Source organism: Carcharodon carcharias, chromosome 13 (assembly GCF_017639515.1).
Source record: "Carcharodon carcharias isolate sCarCar2 chromosome 13, sCarCar2.pri, whole genome shotgun sequence".
Taxonomy (NCBI): domain Eukaryota; kingdom Metazoa; phylum Chordata; class Chondrichthyes; order Lamniformes; family Lamnidae; genus Carcharodon; species Carcharodon carcharias.
This window is the reverse complement of record NC_054479.1, coordinates 121,198,641-121,223,973: the sequence shown is the minus strand read 5'-3', so window position 1 is coordinate 121,223,973 and position 25,333 is coordinate 121,198,641. Positions and strand designations below refer to the sequence as shown.

General features: G+C 39.8%; 1 protein-coding gene across 5 annotated transcripts in view; it reads right to left on the bottom strand.

Moving 5' to 3' along the window:
- The window catches only part of rint1 (RAD50 interactor 1), a 55,220-nt gene that overhangs the window by 23,521 nt on the left and 6,366 nt on the right, over positions 1-25,333 (bottom strand). For 3 of the 5 annotated variants that reach the window (XM_041202501.1, XM_041202500.1, XM_041202502.1), the window contains 7 exons: positions 23,469-23,710; positions 21,605-21,778; positions 16,818-16,967; positions 15,669-15,825; positions 11,926-12,036; positions 5,162-5,387; positions 4,680-4,817 (listed from right to left, as the gene is read on the bottom strand). In XM_041202501.1, coding sequence (XP_041058435.1) covers positions 4,680-4,817; positions 5,162-5,387; positions 11,926-12,036; positions 15,669-15,825; positions 16,818-16,967; positions 21,605-21,778; positions 23,469-23,710 — 1,198 coding nt within the window. Of the gene's footprint in view, positions 1-4,679; positions 4,818-5,161; positions 5,388-11,925; positions 12,037-12,196; positions 12,347-13,828; positions 13,856-15,668; positions 15,826-16,817; positions 16,968-21,604; positions 21,779-23,468; positions 23,711-25,333 lie in introns of those variants that run through there. The other 2 variants (XM_041202504.1, XM_041202503.1) reach the window with 2 other exon arrangements.

The window sequence follows — 25,333 nt, the reverse complement described above, 5'->3', positions numbered from 1 at the left end:
CTGTAAAAAAAAATTTGGTTTGACCATCAGCATCAGGAAGACAAATGCCATGGACCAGGAAGTTGCCATATAGCCATCTATCAGCACTGGCAATGTGATGCTGGAGTTTGTTGATAGCTTCACATATCTAAGCTCCACAATCACCAGCAATCTATTGCTTGATGCTGAAATCAACTCATGGACCGCAAAAGCTGCAGCTGTTATGCCCAAGCTGAGTAAGGGGGTGTGGAAAAACAGCAACCAGACTAAGAACACCAAACACTAAGTTTACCAAGCCTGCATCCTCAGCCTACTCCTCTAGAGTGGAGAGACTTGGACAACATATGCTAGGCAGGAGAAAAAGCTGAACAGTTTACAACTTTGCTGTCTCAGACATTTACTCACCATCTCTTGGTAGGACAAGGTCACCAACTCATAGGTCCAGAAGCCTGCTAAATCCATCAGCATACAGTCATTGCCAAGCCAATGACATAAGAACATAAGGAATAAGAGTAGGAGTAGGCCATTTGACCCTCGAGCCTGCTCCACCATTCAATAAGATCATGGCCAATCTGTTCCTGTTTCGAATTCCACATTCCCATCTACCCCCAATAACCTTTGATTCCCTTGCCTAACAAGAACCTATCTACCTCTGCCTTTAAAATATTCAATGATACCGCCTCCACCACCTTCTGAGGCAGAGAATTCCAAGTTGCACAAACCTCAAAGAAAAAATTTCTTTTCATCCCTGTTCCAAAAGAGAGACCCCTAATTTTAAAACAGAGCCCCCTAGTTCTGGACTCACCCACAAGAGGAAGCATCCTTTCCACTTCCACCTTGTCAAGAGCATTCAGGTTCTTATATACTTCAATCAAGTCACCCCTAACTCTTCTAAACTCCAGTAGAAATAAGCCCCGTCTGTCCAACCTTTCCCTATAAGGCAACCCACTCATTCCGGGTATCAATCTGGTAACCTCCTCTGAATAGCCTCCGATGCATTTACATCCTTCCTTAACTAAAGAGACCGAAACTGACACAGCATTCGAGATGCGGTCTCACCAATGCCCTGTATAACTGAAGCATAACATCTTTACTTTTAGGTTAAATTCTTCTTGTAATAAAGAATAGTATTCCATTAGCTTTCTTAATTATTTGCAGTATCTGTATACTAACTTTTTGTAACACATAGTAGAACACCTAGCTCCCTCTGCACTTGGTAATTTTGCAGTTCTCCGTTTAAGTAGTACTCTGCTTTTTTTATTCTTTCTGCCAAAGTGAAAAAGTTCACATTTTCCCACAACTGTGCCCACTCACTCAACCTATCTATATCCACCTGAAATGTCCTCTTCACAACATACTTTCTGCCCTATCTTTGTGTCATCTGTAAATTTAGCTACCATGTATTGCTCTCCTCACCTAAGTCACTGATATAATTTGTAAACAGTTGAGGTCCCAGCACAGACCCCTCTGGTACTCCACCTGTCACATCCTGCCAATCAGAAAATCATTTTTGCATTTTCTGCCAGCCAGCCAATCTTCTATCCACGCTAATATGTTATACCTATACCATGAACTTTTACTTTCTGCAATAACCTCTGATGTGGCACCTTATCATATGCCTTCTGGAAATTCAAGTACAGCATGTCTACAGGCTCCCCTTTATCCACAGCGCATGTTACTCCTTCAAAAAACTCCAATAAATTGGTAAAGCATGACTTCACTTTCACAAAACCATGCTGACTCTTCCCGATTACCTTTAGTTTTTCTAAGTGCCCAGCTATAACCTCCTTAATGATTGGTTCCAGCAACTTTCCTACGACAGATGTCAAGCTAACTATAGTTTCCTGCCTCACTCCCTTCTTGAGTAGATGGATTATATTTGCTACTTTTCAGTCTGATGGAACCTTTCCAGAATCTAGCGAATTTTGGAAAATTAACACTAGCGCATCTAAAGCCTCATTAGCCACCTCTTTTAAGACCCTAGGATGTAGTCCATCAGGACCAGGAGGTTTGTTAGCCCTCAACTCCATGAGTTTGCTCATTACCACTTCCCTAGTGATTGCAATTTCACCAAGTTCCTCTCTCCCTTTCACCTCCTGATTTACAGCTATTACTGGAATGTTTTTTGTAAGCTCTATAGTGAACATAGAAGCAAAATATTTGTTCATTTCTTCTGCCATTTCCTTATTATCTATTAACTCCCCACTGTCACTCTCTAGAGGACCAACATTCACTTTACTTACTCTTATCCTCTTTAAATACCTGTAGAATCTCTTGCTATCTGTTTTTATATTTCTAGCTAGCTTCCTCTCAACTCTAATTTCTTTCTCCTGATTAACCTTTTAGTCATTCTCTGCCATTCTTTATATTCTGACCAATCATATGTCCTGCCACTCATCCTTGTGCAGATATGTTTTTTTTCCTTAAGTTTGATGCTTTCCTTAACTTTAATTAACCACGGATGATGGGTCCTCCCCTTAGAATTTTTCTTTATAATAGGAATATACTTATTCTGAATAACCTGAAATATCCCCTTAAATGTCTGCCATTGCTTCTCTATTGATCTATCCCCGAGCCTAGTATCTCTCAGTTCACTTCATCTCACTCAGCTTTCATGCCCACATAGTTGCCCTTATTTAAGTTTAAGATACAATTCTTAGACCCACTCTTCCCTCTTTCAAACTGGATGTAAAATTCATTAACATGTCATTAAGATCTGTGCTGACTTGTTCATTGATGGATGACCACTGTATACTCAAAGACCTTCTGTATGGTGAACTGGCCATTGGGTCACAACCCCCTGGGTGTCCATACCTCCGCTACAAGGTCACCTGCAAATAAGATATGAAGGTGGTGGGACATTGTCACTTACTTACATCTGGGAGACAGTCTCTGACAGCCATGACCTCTTGAGGTTGACTGTTTGGAAGGGCATTGGAAGAGGCAAGCAGCCAAGAAGAGGGCCGAGAGAAAACAAGAGACCAGCAAATTGTGGACCTTCTCAGCCCACAGTCTTTTTCTGTAGCAAATGCGGCAGAGACTGCCATGCCAGAGTGGGGCTCCTGAGTCACACACCAGGTGATGCTTAACACAGTTGACTACTATGATGCAAACCATCTTATGAGACGGAAAGCTGCCACCAAGGTCACAGCATGTACAGTCATGGGACAATTGGCAGAATGATTAGCTAGCTTGCTGTGAGTGGAGATAAAAGGTTACTATTCACTGTAGCAGAAGGTAGAAAGTAGAGTCCCACAGGTTTGGTGCTGTTGTTCAGAATTTATACTATTGAATTAGACTTTGGAATCAAAAGCAATTTCTAAATTTGCAAACCAAACTGGGGGGAGGGAGATAATGAGGAATACTGCAACAAATTATAAGAAAAAAATAATAAACTTGCAAAATGGGCATATAGTTGGCAAATGAATTTTAACACAGATGAGCACAATATATTCATTTTATTAAGAAAAAAGGAGGTCGCAAATTATACAGTCATAGTCATTATGGCACAGGAGGCCATTTGGTCCATTGAGTCCATGTGACTCTGTAGAGAAATCAGTCCTATTCCCTTGCTCTGTCTCCATTGCCCAGCAGGTTTATTTCCCTCCAATGCCGATCCAATTTCCTTTTGAAATCATTGATTGTCTCCATTTCCACCATCTTTATAGATAGCGAGTCTCAGGTTATTACTATTCGCTGTGTAAAGATGTTCTTGCTCACATCTCCCCTGCATCTCTTGTCCAAAGCCCTAAATCTGTCTCTCCCAGTTCTAGTACCATCAGTTAATAGGAACAACTTCTGTCTACCTTATCTAAACCTGTCATGATCTTGTACATCTCTATCAAATATTCTCTCAATTTCCTTTGCGCCAAGGCAAACCCAGCTTCTCCAACCTATGACTAAAATCCTTTACCCTGGAACCATTCTGGTAAATCTTCACTGCACCACCTCAAGGATCCTCACATCCTTTCTAAATTGTGGTACAAAGAAGAATCTAAATGGGATAGAGAAGCCAAAGGTTCTCTGAGTACAAATCACTGAAGTATTGACACAGGATAATAAGCCAGGATAAAGGTGACCCAATCTCCCAATCCCAATTTACTTCCAGCGGAATAGAACTGAAAGGTAAAGAAGTTTTGCTAAACTTGAGTTGAAACTTGAAATTCTGTTTATTGTTTTGACAGCCAGATTATAAAAAGGATATAGATGCAGTGGAAAGGATGCAATAAAGATTAACAAGGATGATACCTGAAACACCAGGCTATACCTAACAGGAAAGGATTTTCCCCTTAAAAAGAGGATACTGCAGGGGTAACCTAATAGAGTTCTTTAAAGTTATGAAATGTTTTGATATAGTAGACACAGAGAAAATATTTCCACTCATAGGGAAGAGCTAAACTAAAGGCCATCAGTACAAGATAGTCACCAAGAAATCAAATAGGGAATTCAGAAGAAACGACATTACCTAGAGGATGGCGGAAATTTGGAACTCACTATCACAGGGAGTGGTTGAGACAAATAGTATAGATACATTTAAAGGGAAGCTGGATAAGAAAAAATGGGGTAAAGGAATAGAGGGCTATGTTGACAGAGTTAAATGATGAAGGATAGCAGGAGGCTTAAGTGGGGTATATAGACTGGCCTGGAGTGGCTGGGGCAAGTGGCCCATTTATATACTGCTTATTCTAAGTCTGCTTTACCTGTAATAACGAGAAGAAGTGTCATGAATGTTTCGGCACAATCTGGAGCTTTCATCTCATCTACATCAGCGATGTCCTTATACTGGGATGTCCATGCAGCTTCTGAAGATAAGACAGAGTCCATCTTTTCTAAGGCAACTGGAATCCAAGAATATAGACATCCATTTATATCTTCATGAATCAGCATTGAATGCCTATGACTTGGTGTTCATTTTTAAACAACATAAATATGTGTGCATATAATTTGTTTCAGTATAATTTATACATGTAACAATACATTTCTAAAATATTATTTATTCCATAGGATCTATATGCAATAGTGAATCAATTATATATTTTATATATGCATACTTATGCACACATAAGAACTATAAGATATTAAATTGTACTGGTTCTGTGCCAATGGAAAATGAGTTCCAAAAGAATTACTTCTCTATTACAACCTACATTTTTATATATCTCAAAATTCCATTTGTGCTTACATTTTCTTTCCACTGTCAACCATTTCTGAAAGCAGGTCTCTTCTGAAAGGATGTGCATGCAGCTTGGGAGGTTGTTGGGATAGCCATAGGCACTATACAGCTCCTTTTCAAACAACAATATTTCATCTACCATGTGGCAAAACAGGCTATCATCATAGAGGAGCCTGGGAATATCAGCAGACATCTTCTCCAAAACCAGCATTACCAGACCCCGTGAGAACTCCAGCTAAACAACAAGGGCAGGTGGAAACATGTTACTGGAACAATTTAGACTAAACACTGCCAAGTTTCATAATAAGCTTTCATGAGTAAGGTATGAACTGATACTATGTTCTAAGATTGCACACCCTAATTTTTGGATACAAACCATAACAAGATATACCATTTTTGCAGCTGTGGAGAAAATATTATACAGCAATGTGTAAATAATGTGTGAAAGCTAAAAAGATGCCACCGATGTAAAATGCACCAGTTCAGCTCTCCTATCTTTTCTGATCTTAATTTTACATATGAACAAAGAGCAGGAGTAGGCTCCTTAAGCCTGCCGCCATTAAATAAGATCATGGCTGATCTGATAGTAACCGGAAACCTGCAACCCACCTATCCCCTATAAACTATCACCCTCTTGCTTACTAAGAATCTATCCACCTCTGCCTTAAAAATATTCAAAGACTCCACTTCCACAACCTTTTTAGGAAGAGTTCCAAAGACTCTCAGCCCTCAGAAAGTATTTTGCCTCATCTGTTTTAAATGGGTGATCCCTTATTTTTAAACAGTGACCCCTAGTTGTAGATTTTTCCACAACAGGAAACATCGTCTCCACATTTGCCCTGTCAAGACCCCTCAGGATCTTATATGTTTCAATCAAGCCACCTCTTAATGTTCTAAACTCCAGCAGATACAAGCCTAGTCTGTCCAACCTTTCTCATAAGACAACTCGCCAATTCCAGGTATTAGTTTGGTAAACCTTTTCTGAACTGCTTCCAATGCTTTGACATCCTTCCTTAAATAAGGTGACCAATACTGTACACCGTTCTCCAAATGTGGTCTCACTAGTGCCCTGTACAACTGAAGCGTAACCTCCCTACTTTTGTATTCAATTCCCCTCGCAATAAATGTTAACATTCTATTAGCTTTCCTAATTATTTGCTGTACTTGCATACTAGCCTTATGAGATTCACGCGCTTGGATACCCAGATTGCTCTGCACGTCAAGGCTCTGGAATCTCTCAACATTTAGATAATATGCTTCTCTTTTATTCTTCCTGCCAAAATGGACAATTTCACATTTTCCCACATCATACTCCATTTTCCAGATCTTTGCCCACTCATTTAACCATCCATATCTTTTTATAGCCTCCTTATGTCCTCTTCACAACTTACTTTCCTACCTAACTTTGTGTCTGGCAACCATCCCTTTATCCTAATCAGTAATATAAATTGTAAACAGTAGAGGTCCCAGCACTGATCCCTGTGGCATAGCACTCGTTATATTTTGCCAACCTGAAAAAGACCTATTTAAACCTACTCTCTGCTTCCTGTTAGCCAGCCAATCTTCTCTCCATGCCAATATGTTACGCCCATACTATGAGCTTTTATTTTCCACAATAACCTTTTTTGTGGCACTTTATCAAATGTCTTCTGGAAATCCAAGTACAGTACATCCACCAGTTCCTTTTATCCACAGCACATATTACTTCCTCAAAGAACTACACTAAGTTGGCTAAACACGATTTCCCTTTCACAAAACCATATTGACTCTGCCTGTTGCCTTGAGCTCATCCAAGTGCCTTGCTATATCTCCTTTAATAATAGCTTCTAACATTTTCTCTACAACAGATATTAAGCTAACTGGCCTTTAGTTTCCCGCTTTCTGTCTCCGTCCCTTTTTGATTAATGGAGTTACATTTGCTATCTTCAAATCTATTGGGACCTTCCCCAAGACAGCAAAGAATGACTAAAAGACTAATAAGGAGGGAAAAATGAGAATATGAGAGAAAGCTAGCTAGAAATATAAAAACAGATAATAAAAGTGTTTATAAATATTTTAAAAAGAAAAGGGTTAACAAAGTGAGCATCGGTCCTATAGGAAGTGAGTTTGGAGAATTGATAATGGAAAACAAGATGACGACAGATGAATTGAACAGGTATTTTACATCAATTTTCACTGTAGAGAATACAAGTAACATCCCAGAAGCAGCTATAAAACAGGAAATGGAAGTGGAGAAGGAAATCAGGAAAATTCCAGTCACCCGAATAAAGGAAGGTTTGGAAAATTAAAACCAATGCATTAACTGTCTCATTAGACACTTCTTTTAAGACTCTAGGATGAAGTCTGTCAGGACCTCGGCTCTTGTCAGTCCACAGCTCCAACAATTTACTCAGAACCACTTCTCTGGTGACTGTAATTTTCCTGACTTCCTTCCACACTTCCATTTCCTGGTTTGTACTGCTTCTGGGGTGTTACTCATGTCCTCTATAGTGAAAATTGATGCAAAATACTGGTTCAATTCATCTGTCATCTCCTTGTTTTCCATTATCAATTCTCTAGACTCACGGGACCAATGCTCATTTTGTTAACTCTTTTCTTTATTAAATATTTATAAAAATTCTTACTATCTGTTTTTATATTTCTGGTTAGCTTTCTCTCATACTGTAATATTTCCCTCCTCATTAGTCGTTTAATCATTCTTTGCTGTTCCTTATATTCTGCTCAATCTTCTGATCTGCCACCTGTCTTTGCACAATTATATGCTTTTTCTTGAAGTTCGATACTATCTTTAACTTTTCTAGTTAATTACGGATGGTGTGTCCATCCCTTGGACTTTTTCTTACTCGTTGGAATGCATCTATTCCGTACATTCGTAAATATCCCCTTAAATATTAGCCACTGCATCTCTATTGAACTACCCCTTAACCTAATTTGCCAATTCAATTTAGCCAGCTCAGCTTTCTTACCCTCATAATTGCCCTTATTTAAGTTCAAAACTTAGTCTCAGACCCACTTCTCTCTCCCTCAAACTGAATGTAAAATTTGATTGTATTATGTTTGTTGCTACCTAGGGCACCTTCACTACGACATCGTGAATTACTCCCATCTCATTGCACAATACGAGGTCTAGTATAACCTGCTCTCTGGTTGGCTTTCAATTGCTGACTTTGTTATCCAAGTTATCATTTTGGAATTCTTCCACACATTCAAGTAAATAAAAATGTTCTGTAAGGTAATATTAACTCTGCAGGTTTTCATACTCTGTGTAACTTGTTAAAAAATGTTTCTAATCTCGTTTGTGAAAACTGCACATCAGATTTGTAAAGGACATAGATGATGGAAGAACCAAAGGAAGGAGAAAAACAGTAGCAAAATCAGAGATAAATAAAACACTACAGGTGTAAATATCCTCACTTATCAGAAACAGGCTATTAGAAATTCTTAACAAAAACAGAATTACCTGGAAAAACTCAGCAGGTCTGGCAGCATCGGCGGAGAAGAAAAGAGTTGACGTTTCGAGTTCTCATGACCCTTCAACAGAACTAGGTGAATCCAAGGAGCAGGGTGAAATATAAGCTGGTTTAAGGTGGGGGAGGGGGGGAAAGAAGTGGGGGGGGTGGGGTTTGTAGGGACAAGCAAGCAGTGATAGAAGCAGATCATCAAAATATGTCACAGACAAAAGAACACATAGGTGTTGAAGTTGGTGATATTATCTAAACGAATGTGCTAATTAAGAATGGATGGCAGGGCACTCAAGGTATAGCTCTAGGTGGGGGGGGGGGCATAAAAGATTTAAAAATAATGGAAATAGGTGGGAAAAGAAAAATCTATATAAATTATTGGAAAAAACAAAAGGAAGGGGGAAGAAACAGAAAGAGGGTGGGGATGGAGGAGGGAGTTCAAGGCCTAAAGTTGTTGAATTCAATATTCAGTCCAGAAGGCTGTAAAGTGCCTAGTCGGAAGATGAAGTGCTGTTCCTCCAGTTTGCGTTGGGCTTCACTGGAACAATACAGCAAGCCAAAGACAGACATGTGGGCAAGAAAGGCAGGGTGGAGTGTTAAAATGGCAAGCGACAGGGAGGTTTGGGCCATTCTTGCGGACAGACCGCAGGTGTTCTGCAAAGCGGTCGCCCAGTTTACGTTTGGTCTCTCCAATGTAGAGAAGACCACATTGGGAGCAACGAATGCAGTAGACTAAGTTGGGGGAAATGCAAGTGAAATGCTGCTTCACTTGAAAGGACTGTTTGGGCCCTTGGACGGTAAGGAGAGAGGAAGTAAAGGGGCAGGTGTTACATCTTTTGTGTGGGCATGGGGAGGTGCCATAGGTGGGGGTTGAGGAGTAGGGGGTGATGGAGGAGTGGACCAGGGTGTCCCGGAGGGAACGATCCCTATGGAATGCCGATGGGGGGGGGGGGGGGGTGAAGGGAAGATGTGGCATCATGCTGGAGTTGGCGGAAATGGTGGAGGATGATCCTTTCAATGAGGAGGCTGGTGGGCTGATGTGAGGACAAGGGGGACCCTATCATGTTTCTGGGAGGGAGGAGAAGGCGTGAGGGCGGATGCGTGGGAGATGGGCCGGACACGGTTGAGGGCCCTGTCAACGACTGTGGGTGGAAAACCTCGGTTAAGGAAGAAGGAGGACATGTCAGAGGAACTGTTTTTGAAGGTAGCATCATCGGAAAAGATGCGACGGAGGCGAAGGAATTGAGAGAATGGGATGGAGTCCTTACAGGAAGCGGGGTGTGAGGAGCTGTAGTCGAGGTAGCTGTGGGAGTCGGTAGGCTTGTAATGGATATTGGTGGACAGTCTATTACCAGAGATTGAGACAGAGAGGTCAAGGAAGGGAAGGGAAGTGTCAGAGATGGACCACATGAAAATGATGGAGGGGTGGAGATTGGAAGCAAAATTAATAAATTTTTCCAAGTCCCTACGAGAGCATGAAGCAGCACCAAAGTAATCATCAATGTACTGGAGAAAAGTTGTGGAAGGGGGCCGGAGTAAGACTGGAACAAGGAATGTTCCACATACCCCATAAAGAGACAGGCATAGCTGGGGCCCATGCGGGTACCCATAGCCACACCTTTTATTTGGAGGGAGTGAGAGGAGTTTATGGAGGAAGTGAGAGGAGTTTAAGGAGAAATTGTTCAGTGTGAGAACAAGTTCAGCCAGATGGAGGAGAGTAGTGGTGGATGAGGATTGTTCGGGCCTCTGTTCGAGGAAGAAGCTAAGGCCCCTCAGACCATCCTGATGGGGGATGGAGGTGTAGAGGGATTGGACATCCATGGTGAAGAGGAAGCGGTTGGGGCCAGGGAACTGGAAATTGTTGATGTGTCGTAAAGTGTCAGTGGAATCACGGATGTGGGTGGGAAGGGAGAGAGAAGGGAGTCAAGATAACGAGAAATGAGTTCCGTGGGGCAGGAGCAAGCTGACACGATCGGTCTACCAGGACAGTTCTGTTTGTGGATTTTGGGTAGGAGGTAGAAGCGAGTCCGAGGTTGGGTGACTATCAGGTTGGAAGCTGTGGGAGGAAGATCCCCAGAGGAGAGGAGGTCAGTGACAGTCCTGGAAACAATGGCTTGATGTTCAGTGGTGGGGTCATGGTCCAGGGAGAGGTAGGAGGAAGTGTCTGCAAGTTGACACTTAGCCTCCGCGAGGTAGAGGTCAGTGCGCTAGACAACAACTGCACCACCCTTGTCAGTGGGTTTGATGACAATGTCAGGGTTGGACCTGAGAGAACGGAGTGCAGTAAGTTCAGAGAGAGAGAGAGAGAGAGAGATTAGAATGGGTGAGAGGAGCAGAGAAATTGAGACAACTAATGTCGCGCCGACAGTTCTCAATGAAAAGATCAAGAGAAGGTAAGAATCTAGAGGGAGGGGTCCAGGTGGAGGGAGAATATTGGAGATGGGTAAAAGGATCCGTTGAACGGGGAGAGGACTCCTGTCCAAAGAAGTGAGCCCGGAGACGAAGACAGCGGAAGAAGAGTTCAGCATTGTGCCGAGCCCGAAATTCATTGAGATGAGGGCGTAAGGGTATGAAACTATGCCCTTTGCTAAGCACTGAACGTTCAGCGTCGGAGAGGGGAAGGTCAGGGGGTATAGTGAATACACGGCTGGGGCTGGGATTGGAAGATGGGGTGGGGACGGAGGGACAGGCAGGGGTGGAGATAATATCACCACCTTCAACACCTGTGTTCTTTTGTTCTTTTGTCTGTGACATCTTTTGATTATCTGCTCCTATCACTGCTTGCTTGTCCCTACAACCACACCCCCCCTCCACTTCTCTCTCCCCACCACACCCCTCCTTAAACCAGGTTATATTTCACCCCTCTCCTTGGATTCACCTAGTTCTGTTGAAGGGTCATGAGGACTCGAAACATGAACTCTTTTCTTCTCCGCCGATGCTGCCAGACCTGCTGAGTTTTTCCAGGTAATTCTGTTTTTGTTTTGGATTTCCAGCATCCACAGTTTTTTGTTTTTATTAGAAATTCTTATTTAATTGATTACTGAAAGTTAAATATTTTAATGTTTCAACCAACCATGCCAGCTAGATGCAGTTTGTAACTTTTGTTTTAAAAGGCCTCTCCTAGTCTTTCGTGTTCTGTTACCCAAATTGGGAAACATGCAAATAAGGAAACACATCCAAATAATAAATGATTTCCTCAAATACATTAACAACTTTATATTAAAAGAATATCCCTACAAAGATATAGAGCATTATTTCATATAACACCTTCTAAAAGCATAATTTTCTGAATAAAATTATATGGAAACATACCTTGGCATCCAAAGAGGAGCCTGTTTTATCTATGATGGGCTGAATTTTCTCTTCAAAGAACTTAATATGGTTTCCAATCCACATTAGTACTTGTGTCAGGTACCACTCTGGCTATAAAATAAAATGAACATATTTGCTACTTGCTGCAACATTTAAAATAGTTTATGTGCATAATGCATCTTAAACCTGGCTTTAAGAATGTGTGCTAACAATTCAAAAACAAGCAACATTCAGTTCACGTTAGAGATTAAGACAAAAATTCTATGCCTACCTTGTTCACTTTAGATCTTACTGAAAAATCCTAATTTTTCAGTCGCTACAGCCACACCGGGCTGAATGGCCTCCTTTTGTGTCATAAATTTTGTATGTTTTTCTGTAACACCTTTAGCTTTCTCAAAATGCCAATCCAGATTTTAAAATACAAATAGAGTTATATATATATATAAATACACACACAAAAATATATATATTTATCTCTAAATGCTCACTTTGAATTATATTCTTATCAAACATGCATGAAACTTCCAGAGAATTAATGGCCTGACCACTGGAACATCACAGTGGTCAGTTCTTTTGCATATCCACTTGAGAAAAGATGAAGAGACTGGGCTTTTCTCACTAAGCAAAGAAGGTTAAGAGGAGATTTAAGTTTTTATAATGATGAATGGAGTTCAACAGAGTGAATAGGGAGAGAGATTAGGAGTCATTTCTTTACGCAGAGGATTATTGGAGCATGAAATGCTTTCCCACTTGGAGTAGTTGTGACGGAGGCCACTGTATCTTTAAAAAAAAAGGAAAAGTAATTTTAAAAAAGAAAAATCTTTTGAAAGCACAGAATTAGAATTGGAATTAGTTTTGCATTACTCTAGCAAGGGTGGCTCAGACATGATCAGCCAAATGGTCTCTTTCTGTGCTGTAAAATTCAACAAACTAAAGTTATGCACATGTAGAAAATTTGAGCAATATTGTGCCCATTTATGTGCTCTGCCATGAATTGAGGTTTCTAGAAAATTCAGATGGTATTTAAAATAAGTTTACAATTAGAACATTCCTCAAATTCTTTGCAAGAAAGGAGGGGAATCCTTTTTTACTTTTGCCATGATTTCCCAGCGGCTATGACTTATGGCTTTCAAATGCTGGAGATCCAATTTTATAGGAAATAGAAAAATAGGAAGACCACCATCACTCCCTCCCCCTCAACATCTACTAAGAACTTGTCATTAACTAATAGCCAAATCACCAAAAAAATACAGTAAATTTCTAGTTTTGTGTGTATATATCATATATGTCCTACAAGGTCACTATGGCAAGATTTTAAATTTAGTTTCCAGATAAATCATTTCCATGTTAAGAGCAAAATTCATTTTCTTCCTCAGATTCAGTAAATTTATTCCTATTGCATTCTGTTCATATTCACAGCCTTTTCATCCTACAAGAAATGCTATTGTACACACGGAATAAAATAATTTTTGTCCTATTATGAAAGTAACTAGATTTGATTTTATGCAATTCCTTTGGACAGGTGCACGAAGGGAATCTCTCAAAATTTAAAACTGACTGGTCCCAAAGGTGTGGCATCTTGAAATTTGGATTTCTATGGAATACAATCTGGCAGTATGGAGAGTCTTGCAATAATACAGTAGAACAGTCTTGGGAAGATAGCTGTTGGATAAAGTTCCATTGAAGCATTATACCAGCTGACTAAACAAGCTGATTTCTATATTTATGTATGCATACATTCATACGCACAAATAATTTATATATATATATATATATATATATATATATATATATGGACTGCTACAGAGAAACCAGAATCTATACAAACCATATAATGGAAGACAACACCAACAGACAGTGGCAGCAGTGTGTATCATCTACAATACGCATCGCAGAAACTCACCAAGGCTCCTTCGACAGCACCTTGCAAACTCACGATCTCTACTATCTAGAAGAACAAGGGCAACAAATGTATGGGAACACCACCACCTGCAAATTCTTCTCCAAGCCACACACCATTCTGACTTGGAACCATATCGCCGTTCCTTCACTGTCGCTAGATCAAAATCCTGGAACTCCCTTCCTAACAGCCCTGTGGGTGTAACTACACCACATGGACTGCAGCGGTTCAAGAAGGCGGCTCACCACCTTCTCAATGTGGAGCAAAGTTGAACAGAAACAGAAGCAGTTAAATGTGGAAATCCGGAAGCTGTGTTTGATTTGCCCTGTGCCTTGTTGAAAATATTCAGCATTAAAATTCATAATGGCTTGGGGTTGCTGTACTCTTCCACTACTTACCCACCTAAATGTGCCAGTAAAAGCTAGGGCTTGAGCATTCAGATGCAATTAATTTTTTTAAGGCTTGATAAGTCTTAATTACTGTTAAACAATCTCTCTGGTCCATATAATTTAAAGTTGTAAGTGTTAAGTTTCATTTACTTAATCTTTGGAGGATTTAAATGTTAAAATGTTTTACTTTCTTGTCTCTTTTCTTTCAATCTGATCTTTTCCCCTCTTTTATTTTGGTTTCTGTTCCTGATTTTACCTTGTATTAAATATTCTGACTAGTATTTTCTGGTTTAGACTGCATGTCTCAGTGAGGATTCTTTTATCTGAGTTGACATGTTGTTGCTTGCCTCACTCACACATATCACAGGCACCGTGTGCTATTGTGAAGGATGTCTAAATACCATAAATTGCTGCTCAAAGTCCTTGAAGAGTCTAGGGGGAGCTGTAAGTGTAATGAATGATGGGTGGCATTTCTTCACTGCTGACTGCAAAGTCCAGGCCATTATCTCTTATAGGGAAAGTCATAGGGTGTGACTGCACACAGCTACCTTTGGGTTAACAAATGACTCAAAATATTGTAAGACTTGAGGCTGTTCCTAACTTTAAATATTTCATTGAAAATACTCAGGAAAAAAACATATGGGATACAGTACAGAGGGATCTGGGTGTCCTTGCGCGTGAATCACAAAAAGTTAGCATGCAGGTACAGCAAGTAATTAGGAAGGCAATGGAATGTTAGCCTTTATTGTAAATAGCATGGAGTTTAAAAGTAGGGAAGTCCTGCTACAATTGTATAAGGTATTGGTGAAACTGCAGCTGGTGTACAATTTTAGTCTCCTTACTTCAGGAGGGATATACTTGCATTGGAAGCAGTTCAGAGAAGGTTTATTAGGCTGACTCCTGGGATGGACTGATCTTGAAAGGAAAGGTTGAGCAGGTTAGGCCTATAATCATTTGAGTTTAGAAGAAGAGGTGACCTTATTTCAGCATAAGATTCTGATGGGGCTTGACAGGGTAGATGCTGAGAGGATGTTTTTTCTCCTGGGGGAATTGAGAACAAAGGGGCACAGTTTAAAATAAGGGCTCTCCCATTTAAGATGGAAATGAGGAGGAATTTCTTCTCTCAGAGGGTTGTTAGTCTTGGGAATTCTCTTCCCCAGACAGCAGTGGACTCTGGGTCATTAAGTGTATCCATGGCTGAGTTAAACAGATTTTTGATTAACAAGGGAGCCAAGGCAGGAAAGTGGAGTTAAAGCCACAATCAGATCAGCCATGATCTTATTGAATGACAGAGCAGGCTCAATGGGCTGAATGGTCAACTCCTGTTCCTATTTCTTATGATCTTATAGTAAGTGTAAATTAGGCATTTCCAGCTGGGGAAAGAATTGTTGAATTATTCTACCAAACAAGGCATTTCCACAATCTTAAGTACAAGTTTCAACGAAATGTCAAACCTTGTTTAGCATATTTGTTTGTCTGTTCCCAGAAAAGTGGTATTTAAATCTCTTCTGTAGTGGCAGTAGCATGAGCTGTATGGGAATTGCAATGGGTAAGGAAGGAGGAACTTCATACTTCTCTGGTAGCTGTTTTTGTTTAGTTACTAGTTCATCTCTGAATTAAAAAGTTAAGGGTAAATTTGATCTGAGTCTCAAAGATCATTCAACAAATATTCCTCTCAACTTTAATATGCATAAGGCACAAAATGCTCCCCAAAAATGCAACATTCAAGAAAGTTTAACTGGAAACAATTGTACCCAATTATGAACAAGTTTTCTCTTGTACAAAGATGTTAAACAATAACAATACAATTCAAGCTGGCAAAGTACAGAATTAATAGAAAAAAAACAAATTTCTTCTATCTTGGGAACATATGTTTGAAACTGAAAAGAAAAAAATGCAACTAACAAACCTTGAGGCAACAAGGAATTTTGATGCATACCATATTAAACTTTATCACGAACAAAAAAAGTCTTCTTTATCAAATATATACTGCCATCTCCTGGTCAAAAGAGTTACTACAACAGGAAAGCGATTCTTGGAGAAAGCAAAGTAAAATCAAACTAACCAAATGTTTCTTGACGGGCTTTAGTCAAAATGGCTTCCCCTATGAAAATTCTAACTAGAAGGAAATTGGCAAATTAGTTTACAATATGCAATAGAATTTTATAATTATTTTAAACTAAATTTATTACGTATCCCTTGCCATGATTTGCTCTGCCAACGTAATCAGCATTCTATATTATGAGTGTCCATTCTTTTCTCCCATTTCCACCTCCATCCGAAGGTAAATTTTGTTTAACCATGCTGGTGGCTACTCAACCACCTCTGAATAGGTACAAGTCAGTCCAGGTGACATCATGTAGAAAGCAAGTACAACTCATAAAATAATCTCTCAAGAGCATCCCACCCCAAAGATCATACAACACTGAGAACAAACTGAGAACTGACATACCTCACCGAACTGAGGAAACTCTGGAATTAAAATTCAAGCTGACAAAGCACAATGGATATGAGTTTTATATTTTTCCAGCAATTTGTATCCTGAAATAAATCCATATACTAGAAATAGTGTTACTTTACTGATGCCAAATGGGAAAGGATACGACGTCTGTAACTTAAGAAGTTGAATGAACAGTGTTCCCAGGTTGTTGTTGAGCTCGGCTGAGTTTGCAACTGAGGCCAGTGCAGGAATCTGGGACTGTGGAGGTCCAATCAAAGGCCAATGCAGCTGTTTTAAGACTTCTTCAAAATCACTACATAGAAGAAATGTTTAATGATAATTTTTAGAAATGGTATTCACTCATAAATTACAAACATTGTCAGAATTTCAAAAGGCTTCCAGATAGGAAGGGGAAAAAACCAGCCAGGCCTCCCACTCCTGACTGTTATCCAGCAATCATTGGTGGAAGTGTACATGTTACATGAAGACAGGAACCACCTCAGCAGTTATTCTGTCCCCAGACTCTGGAGTCAAATAGCCTTCTTTGTGTCAAGTGAAAATGGCTAGCTTTTTTTTGGTTCCTTTGGAACTACTCTCAAGCAAGAATCAAGACTTTGGGAGGGAAGGGAAGTGCATTGATAAGAAAGCAGAGATATAAAAAAATACTTTAATCCCATTTAATACCTTATTTATCTCCTTACATTTTAATCTGGACTTTATTTGATCATTCTTGTTACCCTTCCATTCTTGAGTTTTTTCTGTTTCCATGTTTTCTTCCAACTCCTTTATTCTTTGCTGTGCAGCATTTTCTGGATCTCTCAAAGTATCAGTGCAATCTTCCTCTATATGCTGGCACCTATACAATCCCTCCAAATTTCTTCAATAACAACTGCCCTGCATCACCAGCCTTTGTTAGCATTTTTTGATCTGTGTCCACTTTCGTCAGCCTCAGATTTACTCTTTCCCCATGTTAAAAGGTGGTATAAGTGCACTTTCAATGTCACAAGAAGTGCTCTACATTGATTATACCCTACAGCTGATGAAGCACTTTCTGTGACTTTATGTGGGGAGTTGGAATAAGTTCTACCTCCCACAGCATCACTGGAACCTTGCCTCATATTGGAGAAGATGTTATAAACAAAACGAAGATTATATGAGACTATAAAAGATCCTTTGGAAGACTGCAAGCCATAAAGAACAAAACAAGGTGGACAGTGAAACTAAAACAGGCACAGCCTGCGGAGCCTTTATGGACGAAAGGTAGAAAAAAAGGATAGAATTCTCATCTTTATAGTGCCTTCCGCAATCTTAGGATGTGCCACATCACGTTAGTCATTTAAGTACTTTTTGAAGTGTAATTACTGTTGTAATGTAGGTTAAACACAACCACCAAATTACACACGGCAAGTTCCCACAAACAATGATGAGATAAATGACCAGATAAACAATAGTTGTAAGGTTGGTTAAGGGCTATATGTTGATCAGAATAAGAGGGAACTCTCCTGTCTTCTTCAAATAGAGTCACTAGATCTCAGAGGGCAGACAAGGGATCAGTTAAAGTCACAGCTGAAAGATGGAGGAGTTTAGTTTATGTTCATTCTTTCTCCATTTATACTCATTTGAAAATGGTCATTTTCTCCCTACTCTTGGGATGCATTCATATTCTTACCTCGAGAGACAAATAAAAACATAGAAACTAGGAGGAGTAGACCATTCAGCCCTTCGAGCCTGCTCACTATTCAATATGATCACGGCTGATCCTCTTTTTCAATGCCATATTCCTGTTTTCTCTCCATACCCCTTGAAGCGCTCCTAGTATCCAAAAAATTATCAATTTCTTTCTTGAATATGCTCAGTGACCTGGCCTCCACAGCCTTATGTGGTAGAGAATTCCACAGGCTGACCACACTGAGTGAAGAAACTTTTTCTCATCTCAGTCCTAAATGGCCATCCCCATATTCTGAGATTGTGGCCCTTGGTTCTAGACTCCCCAGCCAGGGGAAACATCCTCTCTGTATCTAGTCTGTTAGAATTTTATACATTTCAATCAGATTCCCTCTCATTCTTCGAAACTCATTCTTCTCTCCTCATACGACAGTCCTGCCATCTCCGATATCAGCCTTGTGAACCTTCACTGCACTCCCTCTATGGCAAGTATATCTTTTCTTAGTAGGGAGGCCAAAACTGCATGCAATACTCCAGGTGCGGTCTCACCAAGGCCTTGTATAAATGGAGTCAGACATCCCTACTTCTGAACTCAAATCTTCTTGCAATGAAGACCAAACATACCATTTGCCTTCCCAATTGCTTACTGCACCTGCGTGTTTACTTTCATTGACTGGTTTACAAGAACACCAAGATCCCTTTGTACATTCACATTTCCCAAGATATCACCACTTAAATAATGCTCTGCCTTTTTGTTTTTCACACCAAAGCGTATAACTTCACATTTATCCATATTATACTGCATCTGCCATGTGTTTGCCCTTACACACAACTTGTCCAAATCGCCCTGAAACCTCCTTGCATCCTCCTCAGAACCCTGCTCAGTTTTGTGTCGTCAACAAACTTGGAAATATTGCATTTGGTGTCCTCATCCAAGTCATTTATATATATTGTGACTAGCTGGGGCCCAAGCACTGATCCCTGTGGTACACCACTAGCCACTGCCTACTATCCGGAAAAAGGTCCACTTATTCCCACTCTGTGTCCGGTCTGTCAGCCAATTCTTAATCCATGCCAGTATATTACCCTGGGTCCCATGTGCTTTAATTTTGCCCACTAGCCTCTTTTGTAGGACCTTTTCAAAAGGTCTTGAAATCCAAATACACCACAACCACTGGTTCTCCCTTATCTATTCTACTGGTTACATCCTCAAGAAACTCCTGTAGATTAGTTAAGCATGATTTACCTTTCATAAACCCATGCTGACTTTGTCTAATCCCATTAATGGTTTCCAAGTGTTCTGTTACCACGTATTTTATAATAGACTCTAGCGTTTTCCCCACTACTGATGTTAGACTAACTGGTCTGTAATTCTCTGATTTTTCTCTCCCCACCTTTTTTAAATAGTGGGGTTAGATTTGCCACTCTCCAATCTGTAGGAACTGCTCCAGAGTCTATAGAATTTTGGAAGATGACCACCAATGCATCCAATATTTCCAGGGCTACTTCTTTTAGTATTCTGGGGTGTAGATTATTAGGCCCTGGGGATTTTTCAGCCTTTAACCCCATTAATTTCTCTAGCACCATTTTTTACTAATACTGATTTTCTTCAATTCCTCCATCTCACTAGACCCTTAGTTCCCTAACATTTCTGGGAAATTGTGTCCTCTTTTGTGAAGAAAGAGCTAAAATATGTGTTCAATTCTTCTGCCATTTCTTTGTTCCCCATTATAATTTCCCCCTTTTCTGACTGTAAGGGACCTACATTTATCTTTGCTAATCTTTTCCTCTTCACATATTTATAGAAGCTTTTAGTCAGTTTTTATGTTCCCGCAAGTTTACTCTTGTACTCCATTTCCCCCTTATTGATTAATCTTTTTGTCCACTTTTGCTTAATTCTAAACTGTTCAGGCTTGCTGCTTTTTCTGGCAATTTTATATGTCCTCTCTTTGGATCTAATACTATCCCTAATTTATTCTGTAGTCCATGATTGAGCCACGTTTCTTGTTTTATTTTTGCGCCAGACAGGAATGAATAATTATTGTAATTCATGCATACGTTCCTTAAATATTAGCCATTGCCTATCAAATGTCAACCTTTTTAGTAAGGTTCCCCAATCCATCATTGCTAACTTGCACCTCGTACCCTCGTAGTTCCCCTTATTTAGATTCAGGACCCTAGTTTTGGATTCACCTTCTTCACTCTCCATCTTGACGGACAATTCTATCATTTTATGGTCATTCTTCTCCAAGGGACCCTGCACAACAAGATTGTTAATTAAGCCTTTCTCATTGCACAATACCCAATCTAGGATAGCCTGCTCTCTAGTTGGTTCCTCAGCTCTCTAATTTCCTGCTTAAAGCCTTCCCTTACATCTCCGTAACTGTTTGGGGGCCTATAGAGAACCCCCACCAACGTTTTCTGCCCCTTGGTGTTTCTTATCTCCACCCAAACAGATTCCATGCCATGATTTTCCGAGCTAATATCCTTCCTCACTATTACATTGATTTCTTCCTTTACTAACAGTGCTACCCGATCTCCTTTCCCTATTTGTCTGTTCTTCCTAGATATTGAATACCCCTGTTCAGTTCCCATCCTTGGTCACCCTGAAGCCATGTCTCTGTAAGTGCAACTATACCATAACCGTTTATATCTATTTGCGCTGTTAATTCATCTACCTTATTACGAATGCTCCGCGCATTAAGATACAATGTCTTTAGACCTGTCTTTTTAACCTTGTTGGTCATCTTAGCTTTATTTTGTACTATGACGCCAGTTGTTTCTTGCCCTTGTTTCTTCTACCTTCCACTTTTGCTTCTTATTTTTCTGTCTTTCGTTTCTATGCTTGTTTCTCCCTCCTCTGTCTTCCTGTTCAGGTTCCCATTCCCCCTGCCATTAGGGGGAAAGGAACCAATAGGGAACTACTCACCAATGGGTAGGTGACCTCCCTAGGCTTTCCCAGTGGTCATTCATAATCAACTGTTGAGGATCACAATACAGCTCAGGCATATAGCTTTTCTATCATAAAGTGAGAAAGCTTTTTATAGATATTCTACTGAAAAATGTAACATGATATGTGGGGAATAACAACAACTCTTTTTTAATAGAAGACACTTATATACAAGTTAGCCTATTAAAGAAAAAAAATACGGCTATTTTCTCCTCTGGAATTGAATTTTTGACAACCTTTATTCTATTACATTCAATGCTCTAACATTGATAACATTCTAACCCTTTTCACTGGCAGATGATTCTGTATATTTTTAAAATAAAATAAAAACCTACTTGGTTAGTCTGTCCTTGAGAATTTTGTGCCAGAATTTGACAGTGGATCTTATGAAGTTGAGTAGATGAGTACAAGATGATTCTTGAAGCTTTATATCTAATTCTGCCATGGAAACCAGGGTATTGGCAGCATCTGATACACTATTTGTCATGAGGTGCTGCTGAATGCAATCACTGGGGAGATAACACATTATAAAAATAGAATTGCTACATGTTAAACACAAGAATGTAAAAATACATTGAATAAGTTTGATAACATACCTAGGTTATCACCAGAGTTTCATTAAAGGTGGGATGGTGGGCATTAGGTGTGATTCCTTTTCAAAACTAGGGGCACTCTATATTTTGTAAAGAGGAGACCAAGTAGCTAAAAATAAAAATGCTGGCCAGTGAAGGAGGGGGGCCAGGGGGAGGTCTCCTTTCTGCCAATCAGAGGCTCCTCCCCGAACCCGCCAACTCTTCTCCCTCCCTTCATCCACCCTCCAACCCTGCCTTGTCCAACATGCCTCCTCACCCCACTTCCTGGAGCCTGCCAGCCTGGCCCAGTCAAGATCCTGGGCTTACCTAGAAGTTTGGGTCCATCGCTGAAAGCCACCTCCTTGGCCTAGCTGCTAGTGCTGCCAGTAGCAACTGGGAGCAATGATGCTGCTGGCCTCTAACTGGCTGGGACAATCCTCCTTAAGAGGGGTAGAAGTCTCATCTCATAACAATTAAAGGCCTGTAGGCCGAAAAATTAAAGCCAGGAAAGCCAGTCAACCAGAGGTGGCTCGTCCCCGACATTTACACTTGAAAGCAGGGAGTCCACCCTCATTGTATAATCTAGACCAGTGTTTCAGATAATACACTTTATTTAGCTGGTAAGAACACTAAACCTAATAAATATCTGTGTTATTACAATATGCTCTCGCATTACAAGATCTTGTATGCGTTCAATAGTATATGCATTAAACAACAAGCTTATTTTGAATTTCAGGCTGCAACCATACCAATTTGATCACTTTGGGCTCTTAATATGATCAGCATTAGCCAAAGGCTCCACCAATCTCTTACGGTCGATTCTGCCATGCTATTTTGAGGGGGATGTGGAGCAATGGAAATAACAATTAAATCCAAGTTAAGAATTCAGATATTGTAATTTCTGTATATTCTAATTTTTGTTATGTACTTTTGTGTTCTGCTGAAAACTGCTGAATAAATACATTAAGTAAAAATAAGAAATAATGTTAAGCCTGGATCCTTCATCACTTTCAGCTGGATATTATGCAGCTTTGCAGCTGCTGTATCCTGGCTAGGCCACAGATACTAATTCCTAACCATGAGATTTGAAGTGAGGAATAAATTCTAAGTACAATCATCAGTGTAGATAAGATTCTACAGACTCAAAGTTTAATTTTACTGGGTTATTAATTCGAAAGTACCTTGAGAATATAATTCACAAAACAGACCACTTCAGATCAAGAATATTCCTCTGTGAATTGTGATTGGAGAATAAAAATTTAGCTATATAATTTGATCAAGCAAGGAAAAAGCTTAGAATAGCTTGCTATGAAATGAGTTAGACTGGCATATGGAACTGAACTAAATATTGTAGTTAACAATTTCTCAGTACTTAGAAATAATATTGACACAACCAGTTTTCTGTTGACCTAAAAGGTTAGACAGGTTGAGAATATTGGCAGCATCAGGTCACCATAGACTTACACAAGCATAATCCCTGAATTCTCCTCTTTACATTTATGCTAATAATCTTTTAGTAGCTCTAGTAAGATTTCATCAATGTGATTTATTTTAAACCTACTGGAAAGGAACCTTTTGCACCCTTTCATTATTAATCAGCCACCATAGTAGAAACAGGTATGTTTACCTTAACTCCTCTATTTGCGAAATCCATTTCAAGTACCAAAGGTGTCGCTCAATGTCCTCAATCTGACCAATCAACACCTTCAGCTCTTCCATCCATGGTTGGGCTGTTACTAGATGACTGCTGATGGATTTAGTTAAGGTTGTGTTTTTCTCAAGTAAGTTACTCAGTAATCTTTTGGAGTTTTCAGCATTCTTGTATGCATTTTCAATTTTCTTTGGTACTTCAGATGAGACAGTAAGAACCTATATTAATTTCAATACAAAAGTTTAAACAAGATAAGATTCATAATTACAAACAAAATTTGTAATACTGTGTTTACTTCAAATGTACATCATAAGATCAGAGATGGGGTTTACTCATAGGCTCAAGATACACATGAACAAATTCCACCAAAGATGCGTCAACAGTCTGGGGCAAAACCACAGACTATACAAGAGATAACTTCTTAAACAGTAAGCTTCTGAAATTCAATTGCAAAAGTTCTGTATACTGTTTCATCAGCTTGCATTTTAAAATTATATAAATTGAAAATAATTGCTTAAAATCTTCAAGATTTGATATTTCAAGATTTGATATTTCAAATTATCATGTTTTTAGCTCCTTGTCTAGAAAAGTTCAAGACAACCCAGCATTCCTTTGAAAATAAAAAAACTTGGAAATCCCAGTTGTTTTCCTCTGTCTAGGAGGACCAACACCCAAGAGCTCTACATCACATCGGAAAATAAAATTTAGATAACAAACAGCTGCATGGCAAAGATCCCCATTCCCTCCGGTGGAAAGAAGTTTTGAAAGGGAGGAGGGGGTATTGCTGGGGTACAGCACACAGGGCACATGGTTCTCATAGGGCTGCAAAAATGTAAGAGCAGTCACTCCAGGCTGTTCTTGTTTACCTGAGTATCTGATTTCAAAGTGTCACTTCTAAAGGATATTGAACACCCTCTTAGCCAAGGATACTGCAGGGTGACCCAAAAAGATAGAGAGAAATGTGTTTTCACTATAACTGTATATCATGTTAGTTTGAATCCTCAGCAAAAAGAAAATTTGTATTCCAAGTTCTGACTTAGGAGTGTTTATTCTGATCTTTTATACCATTTAAAAGATGCATTCCTCAGCTCAGACATTGCAACTTTATAGGTAATTTTCTTTCCATTTGGGGGTTAGTAGCAAGCTAACCACTTTGGTAGAAAAATTAGAAAAACAGGATGTTTTGGGAAATGTTGGTATTCAGAAGAACCTGGACGTCCAGTATATGAATCACAGAAAGTTAACATGCAGGAGGGGCAAACAATTAGAGCAAAGGAGGGATAAACTTCCCTTAAAGGAGGTGCAACATAGGCCCACCAGACTGAATGTCCCATGAGGAGAAATTGAGTGGACTAGGCCTAGAACAGGCTTGTCCAACATTTTTATAGGGAGTTGCGTTTCAATCTTTCTCACAATTGGGGAGGGGGTGCAGTGCGATGAGAAAATTTCAGAAAGATAAGGTTTGCCACAACATTAAACAGGAATTTCAAAAAATAAGCTGACATATGAAAAGAAACAACCTGAACAAAAAAAGTCATAATAAATTGATAATTTTAAAAATGAGTACTAAATAAAGGCGACAATTAGAGAGTGAAAAGGTGAGAATACGTGTGTCCAGCTCACTCCAGTCTCAGGGTGCTCACCCATTTTGAGAGTGGGTGAGAGTGAATGAGAACCACACACTCACTCACTCACTCCTTACACATGCGCGCACACGTACACGCCCCTCTCTCTCACACATGCCCACACACACATACCCCTCTCTCACACGCGGGCACACACACACCCCTCCTCTCTCACATGCGCACTCCCCCAACTCTCACATGTGCACACACTCACCC